At 42.2% G+C, this 20,885-nt stretch overlaps 1 protein-coding gene across 2 annotated transcripts in view; it reads left to right on the top strand.

Moving 5' to 3' along the window:
- The first annotated feature begins 9,441 nt into the window (after positions 1–9,441).
- The window catches only part of TAFA1 (TAFA chemokine like family member 1), a 228,840-nt gene continuing 217,396 nt past the window's right edge, over positions 9,442–20,885 (top strand). Inside the window, exons 1-2 of one of the 2 annotated variants that reach the window (XM_071549683.1) lie at positions 9,442–9,653; positions 12,006–12,126. In XM_071549683.1, the coding sequence (XP_071405784.1) occupies positions 9,633–9,653; positions 12,006–12,126 (142 nt within the window). In that variant the 5' untranslated portion in view covers positions 9,442–9,632. Of the gene's footprint in view, positions 9,922–12,005; positions 12,127–20,885 lie in introns of both variants that reach the window. The other variant, XM_071549684.1, reaches the window with a different exon arrangement.

The following is a 20,885-nucleotide window of genomic DNA, read 5'->3' as shown; positions in this document are numbered from 1 at the left end:
TAAACATACAATCCTTTATATTTTTATTTTCCCAGCCCTATTTTGTTTTCTTGGCCATTTTTTATTCACTTTCTTGCTTTTCAAGAAAAACAAGAAGGAATTCTATGCTATTGTGTATGATCCCTTGCTCTGACTTCCCTGCTTGGTGCACAGAAGTCAGGGTGTGACATGAGCAGCAATTTGATGTCCAGAGCCTCCAATGACAAAAGATTCTTGGATTTTATTAAGGAGCAAATGACAACAAAATCTTTGAAAACCTAAGAAGGTGGGGTAGTAAAAGGCATGTGTGGGAGAAGAAGAATATAAAAAAAGAATCAAAACAGATAAATTTCAGTTGGCAAGTGATAATATGCTCTTCACTTTGTTCGAGTTAAATTTGTAGCCTTCAATGTATTTTAGTGATGGATCCTGCATAGGAAACACTGTAAATTAACTGCTATAAATTTATTTTCTAACAAAAAAAATAAAATTGCATATAATCTTATAAATTTTGCTAATGTGCTTGGTAGTGAGGCAAAATCATCGGCAAGGAAAAGAGTACTGCTGACAATTTCAGTGAAGAGGACGAACAGTCAGGTACAATGTTCATCACTCCTTATTTCCTGTGCTAATTGGATCCCGGCATTCCACACTGTGATGTGGATGCCTTGCTTTGTTCAAGGTGTTACCCACAGTGTGTCTTTGGGTGTTGTCCTCTTCCCTTGCTACCAATTTAATACACATCTTATTAGTGTACACGCCCTGGAAATGAGTTCCTGCTCATCCCAGCACCTCTCTAGGTGTGCACCAGCTGACACAGAGATCAATGAATCTGCTTCCAGGGGCACCACTGTGGGAGCACTGCTTTGGTTCAGTAAAGCAAATGCCTGGGTGCATTTCAATAAATGCCCTTTATCACTGGAAACTCGCCGTGGTGTGAGCAGGTCTCCTGAACTTTGCAGCTACAGTCAGGGCTAAGAATGACAGAGTCTGAGTGTTGGGAATTGGGAGAAATAAAACAGTACATCTGAAAGCAGAACAGCCTGGAGATTGGAGCATTCCTGCATCTCTCTTAGGGTGGGACTGTGCATTAGCAGATGGCAGCCTAAAAACAATATGTGCTGAGAAAGTTGAGATGTATGGCAGGATTTGCAACACCTACGCAACCCTTCAAAGGAGTATTGTCTGTCAGGGGTGGGGTAGGGATTTACAAGTTGCTTTTGTGTGGATTTGTGAAGCTATTATCTGCAGACGATCAGCCGGGAGATGTTGGAGGCAAATTCGAGGCAAATTTTCACAAAATGGAATACGATAACTAGTCACAATATTAATCCATAAGCTTTGATGTGAGCATTGTAAAACACATATAAGGCAGCCCAGACCCCTCTCATTGGTAGATTGAGGAGCTGGGTTGGTTGTGAGAAGCAGCAGAAAATTGCAGCTGAAGAGCAAATCATGATCTTGCCATCTGCCTGGAAGGAACTATTATATAGGGTTCGCTGTCAATCAACCAACCTGTTTTGAAGCGAAGGCAGAACAGTATATGATTTTTTTTTTCCATGCTCATTTCATGCACTAATTCCTTACTCGGAAACGAATTCCAGCACTCGGGGCTCTGGCTGCAGCTCCCTGCCCAGCCCTGCAAGCAGGGAGATGAGGTGTGGAAGAGAGTACTTAAATGTTTTTTTAAATAATTACAAACCCTATGGCTGTGACAAGGAATTAAATCTTAAGGTTTTGTGTTTGATAAAGTGATGGCATCAGGGAATATTGGCTGGTCTGTATCCCATAATCATGATCATTCTAATTTTTTTTTTGTTCCAGTGTGAGAATTTTCCCCAATCTCTCATTTCCACCTCTTTAAGGGTGTCTTTTGTGTTGCTTTATGAGTTTTTTTGGTTGGCTGGGGGCGATCTTTTTCATGAATATAACTGAAGGCAAAAATAGTTGCTGTCTGCCTGCTTTATCTTTTCAAGGATTTTCCTGTGAACTCTAGGCTATAGTATTGCACAGCAGTGTATTTCATCCATAACTAAATTTTCTCATGTAGCACCTCTAACCTGAGGATCTCCAAGCATGCTAAAATAGGTGTGTGGAAGCCACACCATGCCCCTGCAGAATCCAGGGCATTTTAGAAGTAATAAACTGAAGTATAATTTAATATCATAGAGTGAATCTGTTATAAGAGATCACACTGCAGGGGACAAGTAACAGGAAAGCTCTCAATTTCTTAATGTGGTTTTTTTTTTCCTCCCTCCACTGACTTTCTTTGTGATGAAGTGGAAGCAAAACCATAGGTTTGCAAATAAGCTATTTGGTCAATCCCCTGGTGTAATGTAAGAGCTGAGATTTGCTCTGCAGCTGAGGCCAAGGCAGAGTTAGAGGACTTTGAAGAGCTATTTTCAGGGTAGCACCTGAAGTTATAAAGACCAGAAATTCAACACCGCAGAGCTGATCTGGCCTCTTGCATTTTCCTTTGGCAGATACACCAGCCAAAGGTTTTTTTTTTTCCATAAGAAGTGCTGGACTGTGCTGTGCTCTGGAGCACCCAGGCAGACCTGGGTGTCTAGAAACATTTCACAGCCAGAAAAGGCACTGAGCTCACAGCAGAACTCCCTCCAGGGGCACTTGGTACCAGCACAAGCACCCTGGGCTATTTCCCAAACCAGCCCAGGTGTGCCTTGTCACTGGGATTTACTCTAATCAAAAAAAATGCCTTGCACCTGATTGTGTTTTGAGCCTTCCAACCAGCTCCTCACTGTGTTCAGGTGGTTTGAGTTTATAAAGCTCCCAGTGCATGGAAGGAGGAGAAAAGAGTGATGGTGGTTTCTGAAGTGAGAGAAGCAGCCAAAAATTAGCAGAAGAAAGTCTGAGCTAGAGGGAGACGGGAACAAGAGCTAAACCTGCCTGTGAGCTCCGTGTTTGGGGGTTTCTCAGGTTGGTGCTTGGGAACCAGAGTTTTGGGACTTCTGGAGTGGTTTCTTGGTTGTGTCTGTGGTTTGGGCTTTGAGCTTTCATAGTGTGTTGTGGAGTCTTTTGCTCTTCACGGTGATGGGGAGTTTGGGGCTGACTGGGAAAGGGTTGTGTATTTTTGATCTTTGGTCTGTATGGCAACTCTTTTTGTATGGCACGTGGCTGCTTTTCCTCTAGTTTTCCCTGTGCCTGGAGAAGGTGGGAGGCTGCCTGGGCTGGGGGAACCTGCCAAGTGCAGCTGGGCAGGAGATGGGTGTCAAGCTGGGGGGACTTGCTGCAATGTTACAGGAGAAATTTGTTTCCTAGATAACCTTGTTTCTAGGCTGATGTATGAAATATGTCAAATTTGACAGAAGAGGCTTAATTTAACTGCTTTTGAAGCCTTCTCTTTTTCATTACTTTGGGATAATGACAGAATCACAGAATGATTGGGGTTGGAAGGGGCCTCTGGAGATCACCTGGTTCAACCCTTCAGCTAAAGCAGGTGAAATAATAATGGAGACTTATTGTTTATGAAGTTTAACTGAAATTTAGGAACATGGCAAATGTAGAGGGAGTGAACATAGTCCAGTGACCAAGTCTGAGCTGACAACAGGGGTTTTGCTTCCCAAAGTGCCTGAATGGTTTTGCTTCCTTTGGATTTATTTTATTTGTGTTATGAATGTTAAAGCACCTGTACCTTCATAAAAAAATTGACTTTTCAGCAGTAAAAGTAAATGCTAAACCTGTGCTTGAGGACTGATATTTGACATAATGAAAGGGGTAAACACAATGCCGAGTGTCCCCTCTGACTATGGATACGCTCACTTGCAGTTCACGCACTCTGCCCCATGGTTTGCTCACTGTAGATGGGTCTTGCATGTAATGTGGTTTTAGCTGGTCTGGAAAGGCAACTGCAGACTGACAAAAGGAACAAGTTGTTTTCAAAGTGGGGGTGTTTCAATAGCATTTGATGTAATGTCTTCAACCTGGCTAAACCAAGAATGGGCTGGAGGCTCTTGGGTTTGTGCTATGTGGGAATTGAGAATCCATGAGAAAGTTCTGGATTTTCAGATCAGAATGATCTTTCCAACTAATGTATGACTGATAAAGAATAACAGTATCCCAAGAAACCATGAACTGGCATCACTAGGGTTGTTGTAATTTTTATTTCTTTGCTTTTTGGTATCTCTGATCTGAAACTAAATAGATAACTCATCTCTATTATGTAGTGGTTATGTTTACCTGTCATGATATCCTGAGCTCACTCATGTTTTTCTTGTAATATTGTAAATATATTGAGTGCTATTGAAATTTTTTTGCATGATGATAATGTAGTGCACAGATAATTCTCCTTGTTAATCCTTAGCAAATGCTGATCTTGTCAGCTAATGACAAGTTATAGATAAGGGTTGAGACTTTCTGTGTGCGTTGTCCTACATACTTTAAAAATAACTAGGACATAAACTTTTTTGATATAAACTTCCCTGATAAATATAGATGTGTTCTTTCTCTTTCTCTCTTTTCTTAGGCATGGAAAAACTGCAAAAAAGCAGAATTGTTGCCTCCCAAACACAGTAATTGTGAAGATTAGACATCCCTTTAACAAGGAATAGCAGCATGTTTAAGGTAGGCTGGAAAGAATAATTGTGAAAATCCTTCCTTTTGTACTCTACTCTCAGTTGTCCCTGCTTTTGTCAACATTCAGACTTGCTATTTTATTCTTTGTTCTTTTCCCATACAAGCTACTTATTGTGCTCTTGTGGTTTGGGGTTTTTCCCCCAATGGCTTTGGTTATGCCGTCATCCTGGTTGGTTCTTCGCTGTGAATTAGGGATGGCTGACAGAACTGCTGCTTCTGCCAAGCAAGTTTGGTGTGGCTGAGGCAGCAAGGGGAGAGGTACTGCAGTGATGTGGCACAAGACAACAGGGTGGGAAGGAGCTGCCAGGTCTGGGTGCCAAGAACAGCAGGTGGAGCATCTCAACCAGGTGTGTTGTGCTGTTCCCTGTTGCTGCATCCTTGGCTGGTCCTCCATACCCATATGTCTGCACCTGTGCTGGATGCAGGGCAAATTTCCCAACACCCTGTACTTGAAGTGTCTGGACCAGCCCCTGGGCTCCCGTGGGAAGTGAATTCAGCTCTGCTGCTTCAGGCTCCTGGTGTGTGTGGTCTGTATTGGCCAGTAGAGGCTGTGGCCACAGCTGGACAAATCATCAAATATATCCTTGATGTTTTTCCTTTTTGAAAGATTGTGTACCTTTCTAGCTCAGCTTTTCATGGTCAGCATGTTTACCTCCAGGAAAAACAGTGCATCTTCTCCTGGCACTGGAAAAGTTGTAGGAGTAGGAAACCTGACAGTACAGACAAAAAAGATTTAATGGTGTCATAGAAGACATCAAAAGGGCAAGAAAGGAAATGAGTTCAGCTTGTTTATTGAGGTTGGACCAACCTCCTGCAAGAGAGGGAGAAAAGTGGTGAGGATTGGAAGTCTCAGGGCAGGGCATGTTTTCCTGGGAATATATTGGAGGTGTTAGACAGCGAATGGAGCATGTGGCTGAACACAGGGGATGATGTGCACGTAGAATGTCAAACATTGCTCCACTCATTGACTATAGCTTTTAAGTATTTGGGCAAAGCTGTGTCCACAGCTGATGTCTTGGGAACCTGAGAACTTGTTCTCTCCTGTACCAAAGGAATCCTGCTTTACTCTTCATGGGGGAAAAAAAGAAAAACAATGAAGAGCAACAAACACAGGGAGGCTCAGGGCCATGGCTGAGGATTTCTTGGCTTGTTGTGCTCTGGGATTCATGGTTGCTGTTCAGGCAATCACTTCTAGGCAGCTCAATCTTCACCCACTCAGCTGCTGGTTTTCCATGTGGGCTGTCCTCAGTGGAAGACAAGCTGTGTGTGGGGGTGAGGGGGCCAAGGAAAGCTTCTGCTCTGTCAGATTTTTAAAAAAGGTTCCCCAAATGTTGTGAACCTAAGGCAGGAGAGTCAAAAACTTGGATTTTGATGGAATTAAGGTAAAACTTACTGTGACACTACACTTGGCTCACCTGGGTAGGATTGTGTTGGTAGTGAGGAAGTGCACTGTGCAGTGCCTGTTGCCCAGGCAGCAGCCAAGGTGGAGTTTGGGACATGGAAAGGAACTTCATAGGGTGGGTGGAAGCAGCTGGGAGGGATGGAGAACAGAGTCTGTGAAAAGCAGAGCTTCATTGTCCCAGGAGCACTAGAACCAATGAGCTCTGCATTTCCAAGGTGGTGAGCCTTCTCCAGACCCTGTGAAATACATGCTTGGGATGTGTTGTGTTCAATCTCTACATGGGGAAAAGGGGGGTATGGGGGAGGAGAAGAGAGAGGCAGAGGAGGCAGATTTCAGAAGGCAGAGGCCAAAGGCCCTTCTTGGGGTGTAGGCACCAATCTGCTGTCTGCATGAGCCTGCCTGAGTTGCATATGCTCTCCTTTTCTGTGTGCACAGAAAATTGTGATAAATAGAGGTTCGGGCAGGGAAGAGCATTTATTTTTATTTGCCTATTTTTGTAATTCACTTGGCATCTCTAGATGCATGGTAGAACGAGGAGGAAAAGACTGTTCTCCCTGTGCATACAGCCCTTGTGTGTGAGGCAGACTCTCTCAAAGACAGTTGTATGCCTGCTGACCTCTTGCAACCAACCTTCACCTTGGAAATATCATGCCAGTGTCTGCTTTTGGCAGCTGTGCCAGCAACCCTATGGAGTCTTTCAGTCAGAGCTGTGGGTAGGCACATTTCCATGCTCTCCATCTGGGATAGCTCAGGCTCTGGTCTCTGTTTTTTCCTCTGTGTGCCATCAGGTGTCAGAATGGGGGTGGAAGGACATCCTTCTGATACTTCACTTCCCAGAAGTCAGGCATAGACCATGCAACCCCAAGGCTGTCCTGCCCCTCTGCAGGGCATGGATTCATCCTGCCCCAGCACTGCTGGGAGCTGCAATTGCACAGGGTTGTTGGCACAACCTTTTGTCCTATTTCCCCTTTATTTAGAGACAAATTACTCTTTGAGAAATGACTTTGAAGTATGCAGACTGCTCATTTGTATCTTATTTTTCCTTCCTATTTTCTCTTTCCCTTATGTCAGTAGCCCCACATTCAGTACAGGCCCAGGGGGCCCAGGGACACAAGTAAAGTATCACCCCCTCCCTGTCAAAACCAAGTGAGGAGGCTGAAGGAAAGCCCCAAAGCATCAGGTGAAGATGACACTGTGCTTAGCAAAGAGGGTAAGAGGAGCTGTTTCACATTTTGTTCGTCCACTGAAAGTTAAACTTGGCAGCAAAGACATCAAAGCAGGTGTGAGGATGCTTCTGCAAGATTTGCCAAGGACTCCCGTGTTCCTGTCTGGTGCTGGGAGCCAGGGCAGGGGAGAGGCTGCAAGCACAGCCTGCTTAATATTCTCTCTGTCTGTCTGACTCCCCTCTACCCTGCAGAAGCAACATGTCCCACGTTTCTGCAGAGCTTGTCCTGAGCAATAGCAGCATCTGTCAGGGGTTATGGTGGCATTAGCCTCGTGGAGCTGGGAGTTAGCAGTGCTTGGCAGAGTGACAGCTCTTCTGTACCTTACATAAATCTGTATCTTGCATAAATCTGTCTCTGCCTAGTCTGCCAAGGTGTATGGTCACAATTTGTTTCATTCCTCCTGCTGTCCACAAGGCCTTTCAGTTTCTTATGAGTTTATTTTTTTTTCTTGAGGCCCCTCTGCCTTGTCTTTCTTCACAACTCCCCACTCCTTACCTTTCCACTTCTATCTTCCCCAAAAGTCCTAAAGGGACCATACTCTAAACAGATGTTATTTTAAAATAAATTCCCATCACCGGCCCTCTCAAGTCCTGCAGAAAACTTCCAGTATTCCCATGGAAAGGGGAAAGGTCTGGAGTCTCCCTATGGCTTTGGCAGCAAACCACAGCAACCTTCTCCTTGTTGCCTCCAGATTTGGGCTGTGCCTGATCCCAGGATGATGTACCTTGCTCATCAGTATTTCATGGTACTTAGTTGCTTCTTATCTTCTTTTTTTGACCCCTCTCAGGCCAGAAAATAATTGCACCAGTTCTTGGCCTTCTTCCAGTGTCTAAGGAAATTCTTCAGGAAAACAAGAAAACCTTTAATAAACAGATCATTCCATTCCCAACTATACCTGTGCCATGTATTTTCAAACAAAGCACCTGAAAAAAAAAAAGTTGACCTCTTGAAAGCATCTCTGGTCACCATGAGGCTTGTCCTGAGCCACCCTCTCTTTCCCAGCTGTGCTCAGGGACCTGACAGAAGCTGCACTGCACTGGTGACCTGTGCTGTGGAGAGAGTCCATGTGCCAGAGCTCTCCTGTGTCAGTCACACACCTGCCACCCATCGCTTTATTGTTTTAAGGCTGTATTAAAGAGCTGCTCTGAACACTGTGGCAGAGACCAGTAAAATGTTCCTGTCGGTCTACAGGGCCAAGTTCTTGGTATATATTGCCCAATAAAATACAGCAGCTCCGAAGGAGTGTGTGATGTGTCAGGTAAACTCATTGCACCACTCAGTGAGTCTCCACTGTGAGTTATGTCCTTGGGTGCTGAGAAAGAGGTACTTGGGAGTGAGGGTACTTAGTGCTGTTATTATTGACTATTGCTTGGTGTCTGGTGCTGGTAAGCAGTGAAGATGGCACACTTTTCTACCTCAGGTTAAGGGGAAAAATGAGAATCCCACATTGTGCTAAGCACACATCCTGAGCTCTTAAAATGGAAGTTTGTTTTGTCTCCAAGCCTTTTTTCTTTGGTAGGCAGAGGTGAGAGCTGTAATGCCAAGTGAATGGTATGTACTCAGTCCATACAATGGCTCTTTAAAAAATAATTACATATGGTACAAGAGGGAGAGGAAACCACTCCATTCCTGTAAATGGCCACTTAAGATGTGGAGAATAAACAACTGTAATAAATAATCTGGTATATCTGAGCTTTAGCATTTAGGAATAAATCAGAGCTCTTTCCTCGTTGTCTGCCGAGGTGCATTGGAAATGGAAGGAAAGATTCCACTTAGAGTTGTGTCAAGGTGTTGGAAAGCCCATGGGAGCGTGGAGGAGTCTCCTGTTCTTCGCTGTGTTCTGTTACAATCTCCCTGCACCACCCTCCCTGTTCACAAGCATGTGCTGCTCTCTGTGAAAGAAAGGAGACTCCCTTAAGTCTCACTTGCTTCTTGTGAATAAGTGCAAGAACAATGCCGGAGAATTAAAGCCTTTGCCGACGGAATTAACGCGTCCCCAGCCCGCTCCTGGCTGTTCCGTCCCTCACCTCTCCATCAGCTCTGCCTTCCCACCAGCGCTGGTCCATCCTCCCGCTGCCCATTCATTCATCCCTCCCTGCCTCTCGCAGCCGGAGCGGCTCCTCCGCGCCGGGCACAGTCTCCGTGCCGGTATTTAAATGCAGCTCCAGTCGCTGGCGAGTGCCTGGCTGGGGCTTGTCACCGAAGGCTGTGTCGCTTTAAGGCATGTGATACTTTCCCGAGCAGGGATGTGTTGAAATAGGCTCCGGTAGTTCAGCATCGTAGAGCAGGGTTGGAGCCGCCGCCTTCCCGCACTGCCCGCGCCGGAGTCAGCCTGCTCTGCCCTCACACACAAACTGCTCCTCGTCCTCAAGTGTCCTGGAAGCTGCAAATTATCTCAAGATCACTGCAAAGGTCTCGTCAAGCAGAAGGTGATGCTAGGAGATGATTTAAAGGTGAAAATGAGAAGGTTTCCACCCCTCAAACCTTGGCCACTTTTCTGACGGCAGAGTCTGAGAGCTCAGATGTCTTCTTTACTCTGGAAACAGGATTTATAACGAAAAAGAGATTTTTTTTCCCCCCCACCTACTTTTAATCCTGATAAAGAAGATTATTGGGAAGCTATTAAAAAATCCCTTATTGTGATACAGATGGATTTAAAAAAGTATTAGATCTTTCCGATGAACACTACTAGAGTGCTCTGCTCTTGGTTGGATTACTCAGGTAAGGAGCTTCTTCAGGATTTAAGATTCAGAAAGCAGATCTGGAACTCACCAGATCATAAATGGAAAATACTCACTGCTGTGTTTCTTTACTAATGATAAGATGATCTGTATGTAAAAGTGTGTATGTGACAGCACCTTGTTTGCAAACAAGTGTGTGAAGAAATGCTCGTAAGAAATGCTGGTGTTTGAGCAAAGGTACTTTGAAATAGTGCGCTTTGAGAGAGGTTTTTTTACTGAAAAAAAGCTAATAATTAAGCCTCAGAGGGTTAAGGAAGTCCATGTGCTAAGAATAGGATGCTGGGGGAAAGACACAGGAGCATTTAGCAGGCTGTGGAAGTTTGGCTTTGCCCCGCTCTTTGCCGGGGTTTTTTAAAGTTCAGTTTAAATAACCTGAATAGCTGAAATCTCCCTATGTGAGAGTTCACCTTTCCCCTCTTACCCTGTGGTATAAAAACACGGGAGCATCACATACAACAAGGCATTAATTCCTGAAGACACGAGAAGCCTACTGGGAGCTCCCTGATCTGAGGGGATTGAATCTATTTTGCAAGATAAATAGGTCTAAAAAGAGAAGAGAAAAAGTGCATTGTATACTGCAAAGCAAACAGTTGGAAATGAAATTAATTATACGCTAAGCAGTGCATCAAGCACTCAGTTCAGAGAAAGGAAAGAGCCTCATGCTGATCAAAATGATGTTTTGGTATTCTCTACTAATTATACTTGTCAGTTTATGTGGTTCATTTTAGCTAATTAGACTTAAAAATCTTCCCAAAGACTCTGCTGCTTTAAAATCAGGGGCAAAAAATTTAAATTTATATGCATATATTTTACTACCACTGTATTTGACTATTTTAATACTGTTAATTTTCATATTGCAGAAATCCCCTTGATATCACAGAGAGACTTTTTATTTTTTAGGGTTTTTTTAAGACATGGTCTTTCCATGTGAGAGATTTCATCTTTTAAAGTCTTTCTTACTCCATGAAAATGATGTTCAGCTGATTGGGTTATTAGATAGTGAACAGCATCCTGTCATTGGCTGAACGAGGAGAGTGCCTGGAGTTTGATTAATTTGGCCACATGAAATGCAGCAGAAGGTGCTGTGAAGGGAACTGGACGATGTGTAGCGTAGCTGAGCCTTGCAAAGCTCCCAGTCCTTACAGGCATTGAGAAAGAGCTGTCCAAGTTAACAAGTCAGAGGGAAATTTGGCCAGTTAGGACAACCATGACCACAAGTATGAAAAAGCACAGTTGGCTATATCGGACAGCCAAGTATGGCAGCACCAGCAGACAAAGGAATTGCTGTTTCCCTTTGTGACAGGAATGTTTATAAAATTTTGACATGAGCTGCTTTGTGAAAACATCAAGTCTTCTACAGAACACGTCTGAAATTCAGCCTGGCCATTCTCCAGTCCCTGTACATGCACAGGTCGAACAAAAGGAAGCTGATTGCATCTGAGGATTAGAACATAATTCTGAGAAACAATTACTTTGTTTGGTAGACAGAAGAATGATTAATAATTAACGCTTGCAAAAGTAAAAATACAAACAATAAACTGTCAGCTTCTGGGTCAGTATCAGCCTTCCAGTTTTGGGCATGGAGTCTTTTTGCAATTCATCTTGGATAGCTGAAGATGTTTTATGCTTTCCTGTAATGTATTCAAAGTTGCTTTGATACTGCCTGGACATCGTGGGGGTTTTTTCAGCTGGTACTGTGATTTATTGTAATTTATGTTTTTGAACTCCCTTGTCAATTCAGCTATGGATCAGTTTGGGAATATTTCCCAACTTCTTTTTGCATTGTGCTTTATTTTAGTCCTCAGATTATTACAGTTTGATTTTTACCACTGAATTATTAAAGTTATCCAGGCTCCTGTGTTGAAGTCTTGTTACCTCAGCTGTCCTCTTTGAGCATGACCTTTGTTGTACAACAATTGCATCCTGCAGGGGGAATAGTAATCAAAAGACATTTAGCAAAAGGAGTGAAAAAGAAATAAAACAAAAATACTGTTGTAATGGAATCTGACTATTCTGTGTGCTGTAAAGCACTGGGTAATAACATCTGTTTAATATTTTGTTTAGAGAATGGCAGTGGTCTCTGCAATGTCCTGGGTCCTGTATTTGTGGATAAGTGCCTGTGCAATGCTGCTCTGTCAGGGGTCCCTCCATCACACTTTCCAGCAGCATCACCTGCACAGACCAGGTAGGACTGAGATCAGCTGTGGGATGCCGTGAGATTGCAGGTTCTCTGCCCGTGCTCTGTCTGTCTTGATAAATGACTGAGTAATCAAAATTCTTTTTATCATTTAAATTGTATGAGTTGCTTGCCTTTATATTGCACAGCATCTGTTTTTTGGTCAATCTAATGATGTGTGTTGTGCTTTGCCAATCCGATGTTGGAATAGTCATCCTTTAATGTTATTTTCTAACAATTTCCCAACATAAGAATTCCATTTTGGGTAACTGTGTGTTCAGTTCCTGTGTCCTTATTTCTATCCCCCCTTCTCCTGATTTTGTGAAGTTCTGGAGTGGGTGTATAACTCAGACATGTGACAAGCACAGGTTTGATAACTTTGCAGTTATCTGACCCGTACTGGACGTGGGTTTGTTACTTCAAACACTGGCACCAAATCTCACTCATGGTCACCTGTGTTTACTGGAGGTCAGATGTTTGCATAAATGAGACTCTCTTATTTTAAGGTTCTCAAGTTTGCAATCCCATCAGTTTTCAGAGGTAAAATTACAGCCCACAGGAGAATTTGGGCCTGTCTTTCAATGGAGTTAAATGCCTGTAAAACCAGAATAAATCCCACAGGGTATCAGTGGAGAACACAGTTCACTTTGACTGTTGGATCTGCAGGGACACAACATCAGTAGTTTTATTGTGTCTTTATTAATAGAAATGGATCACGTAACTTTTTCAACTGCTAATTGTGCTTTGAAGAATGGGCTATGCTAAAAACTGAGGTGTTGGCATATTCTAGCACAGCATTATCATCTGATTAAAATTAGATGGGCCAGGAGTGTCACTGAACAAATTTGAATCCAAAGAAAGGTGGGAAAGGTTTTAGGAGCTTTAGAAATGAAAGATGGAAAATGTTAACTCACAGTGATGAATCATTTAACAATGTGGCAATTAATACTTTCATGCTTTCTGATTTGATGACATCCCTTCAAAGACAGATGGTCTTGAACCACAGGTCTTTAGCAACCTTAAAGTTTTCCCAGGTACATTTCTTGCCCAGAAGTCACAAGTGTTGGCATTGTCTTGTTTATTGTAATAAAACATGTATGATGTAGAGGAATAGAGCAAAATCTTTGCTAGCCCAGCTCTCAGTACCTCTGTTAGAACATCAGCTTGACCAAGAATGTTATCTTTACTAGCTGACACTGGAAGTTTGAGAGTGTTTGAAGTTTGTGTTTGTGAGAGTCTTATTTGGGACTTGCAGAGATTTATTACAATGCAATTGTCAGTAATGCTGCTGGTTATTTGAGTGTGTCCCTAGTGAAGGAAATGGGAAAAAACAGCCCAGCTAAACAGATATGTAAAAGGAAAATGTAATATCGTTTTAGGGAATCAGTTGAAACAAGTGACATTATGAGAAAAAATGAGAACTGGGCACATCCAGAGCTCTGCAACATTTGCCTAAGCTTGAAAAATCACTTTTTTTTATGAAGCAAGAACAGTAAGACACTGAATGCATACCAAATGTTGGGGAAATGTGAAAAATGACAAAATCTTTCACTCAGAGATGTGCTACAGATAGAAGGAAGGTTTTACAGCTGCCTCATCACCTACTTAGAGGCAGCCAAGCTTTCCCTCCTGCGAGCCTGGCTCAGGCAGCTTCTCGCACCCTACACGGATAAGATTGATGGTGTTCTGATCCCAGGCAGCCAATTTCAGTCTCTCAAGAAATAATCCACTACATTGACAGATGAGTGGAATTTGACATGATGTTCACCTCGAATTCAGATTGTGCTGCACCTGGGAAGTGCCAGCTCGTGAGTGTCCTTTAGGGAAACTGTTAGATATTTTGGACAATTTCTGCTGTCACAACAGAAAATCAAGACCATGTTTTTTATAAGGCCATGAATTTGCAGTCTGCCAGCTGAGTGTGAAAGGTTGTACATAAAAGGGATGGAAATATGTTAACTAGCAAACTGAGTGATTTTAATGTATTCAACTGCAGTCCCTGAGCACACCCTATTTTTCATATTTATAATATTAGGAATGCGTCATTTACTTTTAGTTAGTCACAGTGTAAGAAAGACTAAAATGTTCAGCCAAATAAAAGTGAATAAAAAATGGATGCAGATGAGCTAGGGCATAATTTCAGTAATTTAATATTTGGTATATGAAATTTCAACTTATTGAATCATGACAAATATAGCTGTAATCAATAGCATGCTCAGCATACCTTTTCTTTCAGTTTGTGGTCTTCCATAGATAATGAGATGCTGTAAAATAAGAGAATTTGAGCGGTTCAGCTCCATTGTGGGGCCACTTTGGTACAAGATAATTAAAAAGGCAGGTTCCACCCCATCTTGTGCTTCTCATACTTGATGAATAGAAGAGTCTCACTGAGCACAGGAAGGTGCAGGTAAAAGATAAAATCCTCTTGGAGTGTATTTAGCATAATAAACTTGAACTGAACTCAGTGGATTAGCACGTGAATATATCCATCTGGACTACTGTGGTAATCCAGTTTTGAAACTCTGGAAATCAAGGGCAATATATAAAAAGGTTAGTTTATCATCAGAGATTTCTGAGCTTGTTCTTTTTCTTTCCCTGTAACTTTCTTAAGCAAGTGTCTGAATAGGCTGAGATAGGTTCCTACACACTGTGCAATCACAAAAGCTTAAAGCCTCCTGTCACTGTAGTATAATTTTTCATTTTTATAATTCAGTGCATCTTTATTCAGTTAGATGACTTAGCAGAAGGTATGAACCTGGAAACAAATGTGATAAACAGCTTTACATGACAGTATTTGTGATTGACTGTAGCTTTATTTTCTGTGAAATGTTGGCAGGTGGGCAAGGTAGTAAGGGCATAGTAAATATTGCTTGCTCATAAGATGAATGATGCTGCATTATTTGTGCCTATTCATTAATTCTTTCTTGTCTCATTAACACGATGAGAAGTTTGAATCCTGCTCTTTAGTGCTCTTAAATATTGGTGCCTGTTCCTTCTGACTTGGATGGGCAAGAAGGAGGAGACTTTAGAGTAAACCAGCAGAAAACCACTGCAGTGTAATTCCCCTTGGGTAATACACATGGTTTTCTGCAGGTTTTTTATGACAATATTTCATTTTCATGAAAATCATGTTAGGCAAAGGATGTGTGAAAGCATTCATGGGAAATAACTTTATGTGGAAACAAGTCTCCATCTTTTTTTCCAAGCATGTCATTTCTGTGTGATTTAAGAAAAATAGTAGTAATAAAAAGATCTCCACAGTGGCTGTTTTAGACTCTAAGATACACTCAGTTGTACAGCTGTGGAATTGGCCTGAGGGTTAAAGAGGACAGGTGGTGATTTGCAGAGTTATCTGAGTGCCTGTGATAGTTCATTGATCATCTGATTGACAGGATTGACCCTGCCCAGAGGTAGGAAGTAGATGCTGGCATTTGGTGAGACAAGATACCAGTAAAGTACAGGACTCAAGTTCTAAAAAAAAAGTAAAAAACAAACATCACTCTTTCAATTATGTAATTCTTGACAAAATTTTGGCTTTGTTCCATAATTATGATGTGCATCAGCTGTAATTTAATCTCAGTGGACAACACTGGCCATGTGCTGCTTGAAAGGACATGGGATTCACCTGTTTGTGCAAATGAATTAGGCACACACGAAGTTAGTCTTGTATACAGTGTAAAGATGTATAAAGACACAAGCAGAAACTTGTACCTACTTTAGCAATGCTGACATTTGCAAATATGTCAATTAAAAATAGGCCTATTCAGAGGAAGAAATCATGGACTGAATCAAGGCTGGAATTTTATGATACTGAACATAAAGTGCCTTTTTTGTGACAGTAGTTAATGATACTGCCATTAGAAATCATCCCAAGAAGTGTTTCTCTGTACTTCATATTATGAGGTAGAAAAATCAGTCTCAAAGCTATTCTGCATGAACTAACAAGCAGCATCCACCTAAGGATGCTCTGAGCATGTTTCTCAGTAGACAGCATTTTGCAAAAACTGGAGTCTGTGGCTGTGAGCAAAAAATGTCTTAGTTCTGATCTTGGCCTTCCCACTGATTTTTGTAGCCTTGGGGGGAAATCACATATTTTCACATTTCAAAAGGTCTGCTATTTTCATATGCCCCATATATGTGGCTATTCAGTTCAAAACAGGCTGGCAAGAGTGTTAGTTTGAATTTAATGCCTAAAAAAAAAGTGTAAATAAAATGTGTCTGGTCTTTGTAGAACAATTGAGATTTGGAAGAGGGATTCAACGGGATTTTTGCTCTTGGTATTGAGGGAAGCAAGTGTGGGCCTAAGTTAGTGTATAAAAGTACACAGTTTCTGTGATTAGCCATAATTGTTTCATTTATGACATGATGTGAATGCAAATTGTTGCATTCGGTGGAGTGTCCAAACTGCTGTGCAGCAACACAGCCAGTACCCAGCAGATCTTGTCATGGGCATCAAAGGTGGCAACTTGTGTTTCTTGCTGTTAATTAAAAAGAAAAATTAACCTTTAAGGTCTGATTCAGTTTTCACTGACACCAGTAAATGCACAGGAAGCACCACAGTGTCCTGGTTTGCTCACAATCAGAAAACCCTGCTCACAATGTGCTGTTCAGTCACTCACTGGAAGTCACTTCTCTTGTGGTTCCTGCATTGTACACACTTGGCCTTCACAGGCTGTTCTTGAAAATGTGAAGCTACCCACTGCTAAGTAAAGAAATCCAACCTGGAGCTACCTACTGTCTTCCTGGTCACTTCAAAAATGTGTTTGGGTGTGTGTGGACAGAGAACTGATGTAACAAACTCAACTCTTAAGGTAGAGGTAGGAATTCTAGAAGCAGGATAGCAATAAATGCCTGCTGTGCTTGTGTAATGTGCTTGTTTACAGCTGCAGACTTTATCAGAGGTATTGCACACTGTAATTTTGATTTTTGTTTTGTTGGGGTTTTTTGTTTATTTGTTTAGTTTTTTTGCTTTTTTTTTTTTTTTTTTTTTTTTTTTTTAGTTTTTCTGAAAAATCAAGCCTCCAAAACATAACCAGCATGGCTACAGGGTGTGCTTGCAGACAGTTACTGTGGGGTATTTTGGGGGGCCTGCAGACTACCTGAGAGCCCATTGAGGTAAAGGGGAAGGGGTAGGTGGGCATTGGCAGGAAGCTGCCAGTGCTCACTGGAGGGTCAAAGGCAAGAGGAGAAGGGTGCGCAGCTGGGACACTCTCAGCTCTGTGCAGGTGGAGGAAAGCTGTCTCCAGTCATGCTGCTGAGCATGACACCTCGTTCTGATCCGGGGAGATGAGGCAGTCTGGGGGGGAGCAGGTGTTGCAGCTCGATGGGCTGTGAAGGGCAGTGTGGCCCAGGTGTGCACTGGGGCGCTGGGCACTCTGCTGTGCCCAGCCAGGCTCCCGGGAGCTGCTGGGGGCACTGCTGCCTTCCCTGGGATCGCCCTCTTGGCACACACAATGCAAAAGAGCAATGGCAAGGTGCTCACAGTGCTATTTTGAGCTGTGATGTGACTCCCTCAAGTGTGGGTTGCACTGGCAGTGCCTGTGTTGAAGTTCAGCCCCTGGGCTCTGCCTTCCTCCTGGGCTTGCTCCCCATCCTGGGCCACTTCAGCTCTCCCTCACCTTCTCTGCAGCCACACTCAGGCAGGGCAAAGCATGTCCCCCTTGATGCCACAGAAGCCACTTCAGCTCTCCCTCACCTTCTCTGCAGCCACACTCAGGCAGGGCAAAGCATGTCCCTCTTGGTGCGACAGAAGCTGTCCTGGGGAAACAGGGTCCAAAAAGCATCTCTTGCTGCTCTGGCCCCGAGCATCCTCATCCACCCTGTGTGCTGAGCCTCCAGCTGTGAGTGCAGCCTTGGGGCTGGTGAGTCATGCAGGGACTGTTCCATGCATGGCGCTATCTGGAGCTCACTGCCCTGGCATTAAAGACTGTGAAAATTCATACTATGGTGGTGAAGTCCCAAGGAAAATTTGGCACCTACAATTAAAAGCCCCAAAAGCAAACAATGTCGCTCTGTGCTGAAGTATTTCTGCTGATAGCATCAGAAACCTACCTTTAATGATTAGCTTACTTTATCCAAGGCTCATTTATATTTTAAAAGGCAATATCCAAGTGCATTTCCTCATAAGACAGATGTGTTTTCTCCCATTAAGTTTCATATTGTTTTACCCTATCTTGTCTATAATCTTTGTATTTCCTTTTGAATGTTGTCGTTTCCACTGTGTTGTGAAACTAACCTTTGCTGTGAGCAAGATTCATTTTCCTGATGGGATTCAGCACTTTTTCCTTTCTCAGATGCTCTATGCAGAGCAGTTCTCTCCAGCTAAACTTATTTTGCATGGTAGTGATGCTGGAGATTTCTGTTCATTGTACCCTAGGTAGGGACCACGAGGGCTGCAGCACAGTTGGAGTCTAAATTTATGAGCCTCAGTCAGTGATGCACAATGGGGAATTGGGGGTGTAAATTAAGCTGAATGAAGTTGCAAAGCCCAATGTGTGTGTCTGTGACTCATATTTCTACGCTCTATTTAGAAGATTGTTTTCTGACATCTCTCTCTTGCCTTCTGTATTTCTTTTAGAATAACAGTTTTCCCATTTTCCTTCACAGTGGGTAAAGAACCAGTCTCTGCCCTTCCTGAAAGGTCACTTCAGTGGCAGGAGGTGCAGGATGACTCTTGCTGGTGCAATAATCAATAACTGTGTCCTGGTATTCCATCGTAATCCTTATTTTACTTTGAGAGAACGGCTTTACTTGGGAACTGAATTGATGGCAGTGTGGAGGATTGATTTTACTGGTTTTTGGATGATGTGAAAGTGATTCCTTGAGAATCACCAAGTACACAGACTATCTGTTATCTGAGGTGGGTGCTCTTATTGTGGTGGCTTGTCTTTGAGCCATAAGTAATCTGCTGAATAACCTGCTCTCCCCGAGCCACGTGGGCTGGGTGCTTTTTGAAATGGTGCATAAATATTTCTTCCATGAACTGAGAAGTTTTATTTGTATATCATGCACCTTAACTCTCACTGAATGAAAAAGTAATTAAAAACCAGCTTAAATAGTGATCCTTGTCTCTTGATTACTAGGAGAGCTGTTGGTTCAGAACAAAGAATGCTTTTAATCCATCCTCTTGCATAATCCAAAGCTCCTACTGGATTAATTTTGTTTTCTGTAAATGACAAACCTGAATGGAGAGACTTCATTGTTAACATACTAAAACACAGTGAGCAAAACAACTTTGCAGATAAATTGCATGCAAGTGAAGGTCATATCAATGAAGAACCTGATTGGAAAACTATGAACATACATGTCAGTTTGTTGGAAAGTGGGGAACCTGGGGCTGTGATTTTCTGTGTTGTAAACAGAGGCTCTACAGATCAGCCTTGGGTGTAGGCAAGAGCCTCAGGATCTGAACTGCACACACTCTGATAAAACTTTATTATTTTTTTTAGTGTCTTCATTAATGGTCTCCAAAACTGCTGTTAAATATTTCTGGCAAGCAAGGCTTCAGTGCAATTGTACTGTGTTGTTCAGGATTTATTAATTATAATCTTTTCTTGCAGAGTCTATTTATATTTGATCATGACATTAATTGGTTGCCAAAACAAACTAGAGTTAATGGTGTTTAATTAAGTGTTTGGGAGCAAGCAAGGACAGTTTATTTGCAAAATCGGTTTCATTGATTTATATGTTTGTTTCTTAAAAGAACATGCATAAATGAAGGAGACCTATTGGTTGGCCCCTCTTTCCCTACATGCTGCTCAGGAATCACCAGGAACATGGTAGTGATTTTTAACAGATTCAAGAGCTGAGAAGTATCTCTAGTTTGTATGTTTGCCTTGACAAATGTAGCAAGAAGTAAATGTTCACATTCTGAATTTAAATAAAACCTAAAAACATACGGAAATGGGATCAAGCAATACTGAAAATATCAGTAAGGTGTTTAGAACACTATGCTTTGAAAAATGTATTTCTTGTCTGGCTGAAGTGCTGTGGATAAGGAGGGTAAAATACACTAAAATATGACAAGGCAAATATTTCCTATAATTGATACAATATATCATTGTATTTCTATGACATAGTAATTTCTATGTTTTCTGGCATAAGTTTCAAAATTGACTAATTTTACAGCTTTTGAACACCACTCTATTTCCTGTTTTAATGTTAAAATTGAAGCTGAGTAGAAAATTCTAAGGACTTAATATTTGTTGTGGGTTTTTTTGTTTTGGTCAGTGGTTTTATTATTGGTTTGTTTTTCTTTTTTTTTATTTTTATAATGAGGAATCAGTTTCCCAAGTTGAAACTGTAATTTAAAAAGTTGTTTGATATCTTTATGCCTTCCTTATTTTGATATTCCTCATTGACTGTGTAAGGTCACTGAAATGCTGTCTGGAAGCATAAACTCAGACGTGCCAGTCGCTGTCTCCTTCCCAAGAGGAATCAAGACCTCCCAGACTTCAAATCCAACACCAACATGAACATGAGGAAGGTGTTGTGTGTCCTTCTGGCTGGTACCAGTGCTGTTTTTGCTCTAGAGCAGCACTGCAATTAAAGAACATCTAGTGTTTTCAGAAGTTGCCCTTTTTATTGTCAAGGATACACCTTTGGTTAAACAGCAGAGATCTGGGGGGAAATCTTGCTTAAATCATAAGCCATCAGGGCTGCACTAACACTGTTTACTGTGACTGTCATTAGCTCATTAAATTCCTCTTTTTGATTACTTGCATGGAATGTTTTCAAATTTGGGTGGTCAGTCAGCTGGAAGTCACTAT

This window comes from Pithys albifrons, chromosome 3 (assembly GCF_047495875.1).
Source record: "Pithys albifrons albifrons isolate INPA30051 chromosome 3, PitAlb_v1, whole genome shotgun sequence".
In the NCBI taxonomy this organism is placed as follows: Eukaryota; Metazoa; Chordata; class Aves; order Passeriformes; family Thamnophilidae; genus Pithys; species Pithys albifrons.
The sequence above is the reverse complement of the archived record's forward strand: the minus strand, read 5'-3'. Positions and strand labels throughout refer to the sequence as shown.